Below are 9,564 nucleotides of genomic sequence, written 5' to 3' on the forward strand. Positions count from 1 at the left end.
TTCATGTTAGAAAGTCATTTGATTCAGTATTAATGAAAACATGTCGATTACTGGAACTGAATTTGAAATTGATTGTAAACTGAACTAAACATTTTCAGCTCGAACTCTGTCCAGCCCAACACTTACACAAAAGGTAAGAATAAAGAAATACACATTTATTTTGATCAAACTGAACGGAAACTGTTTCATTACAACTTGGATTTTATTTTTGCAGCTCAGGTTGTCGGTTCCATCAGGTCTTACAGTTACAGACTGCCGGGGCGTTCAACAGACAGCTACAGAGGTGCAGCAGATCAAGGGTGAGTCTGTAAACTGTCAAGATGTTTACAACAGACTCTAACTTCACTGTTGAAATGAGTTTGTCTAACCTGGAGGGTTGTTTCCTGTCTGATGGTCTGGACGTATTCAGCCATGTTTGAGGTCTGTGATGTGATGAGTTGGTTCTAGCGACAGAACTGAATGACAAAAATAAAACCCATTTTGTAAGAGTATTTGTTCACACTCAGTTCCCAGAAGAAGCAGTGCCCCCCACTGGCCAAACATGTCAATCAAAACTACTGGCAGTACTGATGAGTGGGAAGCCAGTGAAGGATTATTACCTGGATGTTGCGTTAGAGCCTCAAAGGGAGGGAGTCTGCAGCAGCACCCATATCTGATATACATTTAAATTTCAAATGTTTAAACTTCAGATTCACGAATTTAAATCAAGTAGCTCCTGACAGAAATATCTGCTGCACTGTTACCCTCCAGTTTCCCCCACAAACCCCCACCTGTCCCTCTGACACCTCCCCTTCAGCATCCTCACTCCATCCGGTCGCTGCCGTCTCCATTGATCTGCACCACACAGTCCTTGTTCAAAGGCTCCTTGGAGTGGGCGGTGTCAAAGTGCTGCGTGCTCACCATGTACCTCCCCCGAGCATCCAGCCCCAGCGCTGGCACAAAGCGACGGTCAAACTGGATTTCTTGGCGCAGGTAGGAGGTCCTCTTCTGACAGGAGTCCCCAGTTCCCTCTTGCAGGGCCGACAAGAAGACCACCAACTCAAAGTGGTTGGACATGCCCTCGCACAGGGCAGGGTAAAGGGGGCTCCGGCGATCCAAGGGGTGGTAAAAGGTGAGTGGGAAGATGAAGAAGGGACAGGGCTGTTGGCCCAGACTGTCCAAGTGGAAGTCCAGGGAGGTCTGGTGGAGGGCCTGACCCTCGTGCTCCTCATAGAGCACTGCACTCACCTTCACGTCCACCAGAGGGCGCTGCAGCAGGTTGGTGGCTCGGAGCATAAGGCATGTCTGGCCTTGGTGTTGGCCCACCACCGCCTGGGGGCTGAACTGGATGGCTCCTGCTCGCTTCTGGGGACGAGCAATCTTGGCTACGAAAGCACCTGATAAAGAGACAGTAAGACGACAGTGTCATGTGATGACCTGATGTTTTCACCTTGTTACTGTAAAATGTCTTAAACGCAGCGAAAGAAATGAGGACCTGAAAACCACTCTAGCAGGTCAGCTCCGACTCTAACAGGTCTATTCAGACAGAGAGAGTTCAACGTCTTTGGCTTTTGGAAAGAGGACCGTCTCAATTATCAATTAAAACAGTCTGAACCTGACCAGGTGTAAAAATGAGTAGAGACTTTCCTGACATTTGGTCCTTGTGCAGGATCACGTCCTTTGTGCTGACAGCTGACACCAGGTGAAATTGGAGTCCAGTCTAAATCTGAACCGAGTCCTAAACAACAGCTCAGCACAGCTGGAGCAGCTGGAACCTTTTCATTCATCACTTTGGTCCAAACCAGCTTCTATTTGTTTACACTGGTAACAATTTGGGCTTTATTGACTTGCTCAAGGGCGCTTTGACACATGGTCTGGAGGAGTCAGGGATCCAGCCCTGAAACACTAGTTGAGAAGAAGTTCTCAGTTATCAGCACAGTTGTTACAGTAGTGAGGCTCCTGGCTCATCACAGAGGTCTGACTGGTTGATGTGATCCTCTGTGTGAAGGCAGGAGGTGGACTCTCAGTGTAAAGCTGCAGTACCACAGTCGACCAGCAGATGTCACGTTGTGTCTGCAGCAGAGCCTCAGAGACAAAGAGCTGGTTTCAGACTCTGATCATAGTGACTCAGGGCTTCATAAAACGGTTTCCCACATCACTGTTTAACAGGTTTAGAGCTGAACATTAAGGCTACAAACAACCTATAATGCAACACTGTTACAGGCTCCACCCTCTGAGACTGGGGTCAGGTCGTAGGTCAGGTCTTAAGTCTTCAGGTTCTTGTACCTAAGAGGGAAAACTGTACTTCTCCCTGTACTACATATTTAACAGCTGTAGATACTTAAGTCTAATTGTTGTAGAATAACCACGGACACAATACTTTAGATTTTAGCTCCACCTCAACAGCAACAACATCAACACACTTCTTACATGTTAACGCATCAATAATAATAAACCAATAATAATAATAAATAATAATAATGAATGAGGAAACAGACTTTAACACAAACTCAAACTCCTGCTGGCGTCAACATGTAAAAGTCTAGCCCTTCACCTTCTGACTTACAGATCTCATTAAATTCACCTTGAATACAACATGATACCCAAGAGAAAAATCTCAGCTGCACACATTTGTCCCAGAGCACCGTGTAAACAGATCATTTGTCCTGAGGCTGAAAAAACAAAGTTCGATTTTTCTAAATTCTTCACATCCCTTGTGAAAACACACCTTTGCTCATGTGGATGAATTGTTTTGGAGCTTGAAATGGGTTCACCAAAGTCTAAGGTTCACAAAAGTAGTGAAATATGTGAATAAATTAGCAGATAAACTTATAATAAATTACGTGTTTGTCAAGCCTCCTAACTCTGGCTTTGAGTCACATACAATCTCCAGAGAATAAATACTCAGAAGTGTAGTCTACAAACTCCAACAATATTTGAATCATATTTCTAAAGTTTATTCTCGCAAATATGTTGATACAAACATCGAGAAAACACCAAAAAAAAAACGTATAGCCGCATTCGTCGACCTCAGAGGTCATTTAAAACCACATATTTCGCAAAAATAACACGTTGATCAGCTTCAGTTTATTGTGTCTATAAAAACTGAACTGACAGGTGATGATATGTGGAGACGAGGCTTCAGCCCCAGCAGAGGTGTACCTGTGATGAACGCCTCCAGCATCAGCCCCAGCAGCATCTGCACAGCCAGCAGAGCTATGGCACTGGGACAGTCCCCGCTGGGGAACATGGTGCCATAGCCGATGGTCAGTTGGGTCTCCAGGGAGAAGGAAAAGGCGGCAGTGAAGCTGGTGATGTGTTTCACACAAACGACATGCCCCTGGGGAGGGGCGTCGTGATCCTGTACCGCCAGATCTCCGTTGAGGTGGGCCAGCAGGTACCAGAGACAGGCAAACAGCAGCCAGTGGGCCAGGAAGGAGGCACAGAAGGCCAGCAGGACCCACCTCCAGCGCAGACCCACCAACAGTCCCCAGAGGTCCTGCAGGGCCAGCAGCCAGGCCCTGCCGGACGCCCCACGCCACGAGCCTGAGGGACACAGGGGGGGGCGGAGGGCACAGTGTCCGTCTTTGGTGACCAGGCGCTGGCGTGGCGGAGAGGACAGGAGAGGAGAGGAGGAAGCCTTCCCACCCAGGACACTGCTGGTGGATTTGGTTGTCATGGTTGCAGGTTGAGTCAAGTTGAGGATGATCCTGAAATGACAGGATGAAAGTTCATCTCCATGATAAGTTCCTATCAATATCAGTCCTGATATAGGTCTGATGGGGACCTCTTTGATTTACATGTTGTCAGCTGGTCACATGGCCACGTCACATGACCTGATGTTATCACCTGCTAAGACTACACTGTAGGTACAAGGTGTGCATGAGCCTCCTGAGCTGATTTTGACTGACCCATCGTCGAACACGAGATTGACTGTGATGATACGACAGTTGCGATAGTTCAGACGTTCATGTTTCCCTGAGGATGAATCGTAATAACACTGATCCTCTGACTTTACATCTAGCGCCATCGTCAGGTTAAAGGTTTAATTTGTCCAATAATTGGGTTTCCAATCTGATACCTGCTTCTGCTGATGATGATGATCTGGAGTTTGAGTGTACTGCTAATTAGCAAATGTTTGCATGCTATCGACAGAACAGATCTGCTGATCCCCTTCTTCCTGCTCGCCCTCTGTGACTGGAAACAGGAAAACATGGCTCATAATTTGAGTGATCAGAAGGAAAAGAGTTTTTAGAGACTGCAGAGATTTGTTTTCCAAATTGGTCACTAATGTTGAATTGAGTCATGGATGTTGAATTCATTCACCGATGTTGAAGTCAGAGTCAATGATGTTGAATTCATTCACCGATGTTGAAGTCAGAGTCACAGATGTTGAATTCAGAGTCACTGATGTTGAATTCAGTCACTGATGTTGAATTCAGAGTCACTGATGTTGAAGTCAGAGTCACTGATGTTGAATTCAGTCACTGATGTTGAATTTAGTCACTGATGTTGAAGTCAGAGTCACTGATGTTGAATTCAGTCACTGATGTTGAATTCAGAGTCACTGATGTTGAAGTCAGAGTCACTGATGTTGAATTCAGAGTCACTGATGTTGAATTCAGTCACTGATGTTGAATTCAGAGTCACTGATGTTGAAGTCAGAGTCACTGATGTTGAATTCAGTCACTGATGTTGAATTTAGTCACTGATGTTGAATTCAGAGTCACTGATGTTGAATTTAGTCACTGATGTTGAATTTAGTCACTGATGTTGAAGTCAGTCACTAATGTTGAATTCAGTCACTGATGTTGAATTTAGTCACTGATGTTGAATTCAGAGTCACTGATGTTGAAGTCAGAGTCACTGATGTTGAATTCAGTCACTGATGTTGAAGTCAGAGTCACTAATGTTGAATTCAGTCACTGATGTTGAAGTCAGAGTCACTGATGTTGAATTCAGTCACTGATGTTGAATTCAATCATTGATGTTGAATTCATAGTCACTGACCTTGAAGTCAGTTACTGATGTTGTTTTCAGAGTCACAGATGTTGAATTCAGAGTCACTGATGTTGATTTCAGTCATGCATGTTGAAGTCAGAGTCACTGATGTTGAATTCAGAGTCACTGATGTTGGAGTCAGTCATGGATGTTGAAGTCAGAGTCACTGATGTTGAATTCAGAGTCACGGATGTTGAATTCAGAGTCACTGATGTTGAATTCAGGGTCACGGATGTTGAATTCTGTCTTCCTCTTCTCTGATGTCGGAGTCAGGTTCTGAGACCTTATGATGTCAGAGATGATGAGTCGACCACAGAGGAACAAACTTCAGATTTCATGACTTTTACACTTATTTTGTATTTAATGTGTGGAGGCAACAGTTCCGGGGCTAAACACGGATGAAATTGATATTCTAGGTAAACCTGTACAAACTGTGGGACTGTTCCTCTGAGTGGCGGTTAATCACATGTATGTGGTTCTAACAGGACGTGTGTATGGAGCCTCAGAGCAGCAGATGTATGTGGCAGCGTCCTGACAGCTACAGTCCTGTCCTCTCCTTCTATTTCTATGTCAATATTGTTGCCAGGAGATTAGAGCAGGTCGCAGCTGGGAATCAGTCTGAGGAACACAGCGACACGCAGAGTAGGAATGTGTCTTTCATCTGTGGGGGGGTTCAAACTTACTGCACTGCATGGCTCTGCACTCTGCTGCACCAATTACAATATACATTCACCAGCAGTTTACACAGTGTTCACCACACACTCACAAATTTAAAGGTTTAAAATACAACAAGAGATTTAAGGTTCAAACACAAGTGTCCACTATGAGAGTACACACCTACAGTACACACTAACTCCACACTAACTACATACTGACAGTACACACTAACTACACACTGTGAGCAGAGTGTAGTGTGTAGCTGAATGTTTTGTTGGTTTAGGTAAGAGGTTTGTCTCTGTGCTGAGGGCTGGGGGTGGGTTGGGGGTTGGGGGGGGACTGATACCAGTCAGCAGTCGTCACATGAGAGCCATGTGCTGGCTGAGGCTCCATTGTTCTGGATCCCAGTCTGTCAGAGCTGTCACTGGATCAGTCGGTCATTACAGACCAGAGTCTCAGTCCCAGCTCTGGAGTTAGGATGCTGTTAGCTTAGCTTAGCATAAGGACTGGAGGCAGGGGGAACAGATAGCCTGTCTGAGGTCTGGATTTAGGATGCTGTTAGCTTAGCTTAGCACAAGGAATGGAGGCAGGTGGAACAGCTAGCCTGGCTCAGGTGTGGAGTCATGATGGTGTTAGCTTAGCTTAGCATAAAGACTGGAGGCAGGGGGAACAGCTAGCCTGGCTCAGGTGTAAACCTGCTAACATCTCATGAACATTTCCTGTGTTTGATGTGGATATAAACAGAAATGTGACAGTGCCAGTCGGAGGGTTCAGGTCTGATTGACTCTCCTGCTCAGTAGCTACAGGTTTACAGGTTTGATCTGGTCTCTGGTTCCAAACATGGAAACCTTACTGAGACAACAGGAGCTCTTCAGGTGTTAGTTGGACAGAGCCAGGCTAGCTGTTTCCCCCTGGTTTCAGTGTTTATGCTAAGCTAAGCTAGTCCTGTCTTGACTGACAGACATGAACAAATACTGTCCCTTTAAATCCTGCAGTCAGTGGTTTTAACAGTGTCTGCTCCACAGTGAAAATGAATGTTAATGTTTGAAAATCAAATGAAGTGTTGGAATGTGACACAAAGAAACAGAGCACAGGAAGCGTGTTCATTGGTCGACCTCAGGAACAAAGGTAGACATGAAAACATCTGTACAGTTCACACTGTTAGAAACATCTGGAGACATGAATAACTCTTCAGATTCTCATGTTTAAAGCTCCTGTTGAGGAGCAGTCAGCTGATAATGAACATTTCTCTACATATTAACACCTGAGCTGACAGGTGGAGTTCCTGCTACACTGATGAAGATGGTGATGAGGATTAGAGCTCCTGCTTTCTTCAGGATGTATTACAAAAGTGACAGGAACAAACTCAGAGATGTGTGGTTGGATTCAAGCTAAAATATACTGGTAAGAGAAGAAGACATCAAGTCACTGTTGAACATCTTTCTAATGTATTTATATTATAATTATAATCATATACCTAATATAAACTGACAAATGTGACTATGCTGATTTGTTCACAAGAACTGAAACCACTGTCAGAGCAGAGGCTCCTCACCTGGAGACAGGTGAGCCTGCAGAGACTGAGGAGCTGGTTTCACCTTTAAGCAAAGAGCCTTTTCTTCCTCTTTTTATATCAACACAAAAGAAGAGTTCATATAAACACATCTGCTGAGGTAACATCTGTCTCAGTTCAGTGATTCAACTTTGCAAATGAAATGAGTTTCTTCATAAAGTTGATGAGTGAAATGTTCCTTTACTTCCACATGTTTATTCTGATGTTGACACGTCCTCACGTTTACTAGAGTACAATCTGAATCTGAGTTCAGCTTTCTCTGTTATTCCATTATAATAATTAGCTTGTATGTAATGATGTTAGTCAATCTCATGTATGTCAACGGACAAAGACACTTTGTGTAGCTGCTGTGAGGAGCGTGCAGCCCCCGAGGCTGCAGGAATATTTAGACTGACTGACCCTCAGACTGACGGCTACGCCTGACGCTGCCTGGTCGGCCATTTTCCCGTCTCTGAGATCTGTGCTAACATTCGGTCACAGAGCGGCAGAGCAGAGACGAGTCTTTAAGGCCGACTCGGAGGGGTGCAGAGCGGTTTATGTAATGTCCAGTCTGCAGCTGGTCAACTCTTCTGTTCACTAATCTGAAATCATGAGAAATCAGGAGTTGACTTTCAGACGTCCTTGTGACGTCACTTCACCTCTGACTCCAGACATGTTTAAAAACAGGTAGAAAAGTTAAAGTGTTTAAAGTTGACAGGGCTGCTGTCATCTAATGAAGCCTATCTGTCTGTTTGAAGGAGTCAACATGAAGCTTCCTCACAGATCCAGCTCACTCTCTGTCCAGGTATCAGATTCAGCTCTACCAGCATCAGTCTGTACTCACCTGGAGCTGCAGTCAGGGCTGAACAGGGCCCTCTGACCTTTCCACCTGAGAGCTGGTCTGAGGTCTGCCGAGCAGGCAGATGGACGGAGAGACACTAGTTCCTTTGAGGACAGCTGTAAAATCCCAGAGAGTCCTGAGCAGAGTTTTCTGGTGTAGGAGCCAGACTGAGCGCGGCGCTCTCTGCTCCTCCGATCTGCAGCTTCCAGCTCCGGGGCGAGGATGATTCAATTGGTCACATTACTCTGCATGGAGCCTATTAGTGTTCCCGGAAGACAGAAGACAGAGGGAGGGGGAAAGAACAACACCTTGTCACAGTTCATTCAAAGAGCTGCTTGTTGCTGGTTGGTGTCCCGCAGCTGCTGCTGTCAGACACTGGACACACTGATGAGGTGGAGCATCTGTGTGAGGAGTGTGTACAGACGTGCATCATCTTCTTTAGTCATGTGCGTTCTGAACTTACCTGTCACATCAAATCAGAGACATCTGAGACTCTAATGGAGGGAAATGAAACTGTTAAAGTTCAGCCTGGTGTCTGTGGTTTTAATTTTCCCTCCATCTTTGTTCATTAACTGACTGTTGCTCCATCAGTTTGATCTTTACAACAGTTCAACTGTTCACCAGTAGTCACAGAACAGAGGGGCCACATTACAGGAGGTCAAAGGTCATCAGTGCTGGACATGGTCTGTTGAGGATATTCACAGCTCTCATAATTCTCTTTGTTCCTGTAGTATAGTCTGGTTCCTCTCAGTGATAATAACAGTTTTTATTCTTTATCCTGAACTCATTGACTGTATGAACTTTTCTTCTTTGTGGTCTCCGTCATGTTCCTGTGTTCATGTCTGCACACCGACACATTCAGGTTGTCTCTGAGTCAAAGCTCCTCTTCTTCCACATGTTGGCTGTGAAGCCCAAGGTGCTTCACAGCCAACATGTGTGTTCAGGTTAGGACACACCCCCTGCTCTCTGTGACTCACCTACGTCTAAATCCAGATCCAGATGATAACAGGTCATCTCTCCATCCACAGTCATCATCAGACAGGTTTTAATGACCTCTGCTCTAGTGCCACCCTCAGGACAAACTGTAGAACATCATCAGTATAAAGACCACAGCGACCACAGGCATCAGTCCTTGTTCTTCGTGATGACGTCAGTCAGTCCGACACAGTGGATCACTGCTATGTGGGATGTGTGTGAGTGACCCCCCCAGAGGTTCTGGAGCTGCTTCGTTCTCTCTCATTAGTCTGAAGACTGAGAGGTCACTCACCTACTGCTGGGAAACAACTCTCTCTCTCTCTCTCTGTCTCTCTCTCTCTCTCTCTGTCTCTCTCTCTCTCTCTCTCTCTCTCTCTCTCTCTCTCTCTCTCTCTCTCTCTCTCTCTCTCTCTCTCTCTCTCTCTCTCTCTCTCTCTCTCTCTCTCTCTCTGTCTCTGTCTCTCTCTCTCTCTGTCTCTCTCTGTCTCTCTGTCTCTCTCTCTCTGTCTCTCTCTCTCTCTCTGTCTCTCTCTCTCTCTCTCTCTCTCTCTCTCTCTCT

The 9,564-nt window shown here is 45.5% G+C and overlaps 1 protein-coding gene across 1 annotated transcript; it reads right to left on the reverse strand.

Annotated features, from left to right (window-relative positions):
* Window positions 1–801: 801 nt before the first annotated feature.
* kcnj13 (potassium voltage-gated channel subfamily J member 13) lies at window positions 802–8,551 on the reverse strand. Its single transcript, XM_022763482.1, has 4 exons — window positions 8,494–8,551; window positions 8,034–8,286; window positions 3,142–3,689; window positions 802–1,376 (listed from the first exon to the last, which is right to left on the reverse strand). The coding sequence occupies exons 3-4, from the start codon at window positions 3,656–3,658 to the stop codon at window positions 802–804; spliced, it is 1,092 nt and encodes a 363-aa protein (XP_022619203.1). The 5' UTR covers window positions 3,659–3,689; window positions 8,034–8,286; window positions 8,494–8,551.
* Between the last annotated feature and the right edge of the window lie 1,013 nt (window positions 8,552–9,564).

Source organism: Seriola dumerili, unplaced genomic scaffold, assembly GCF_002260705.1.
Source record: "Seriola dumerili isolate Sdu_G_001 unplaced genomic scaffold, Sdu_1.0 BDQW01000477.1, whole genome shotgun sequence".
NCBI lineage: Eukaryota > Metazoa > Chordata > Actinopteri > Carangiformes > Carangidae > Seriola > Seriola dumerili.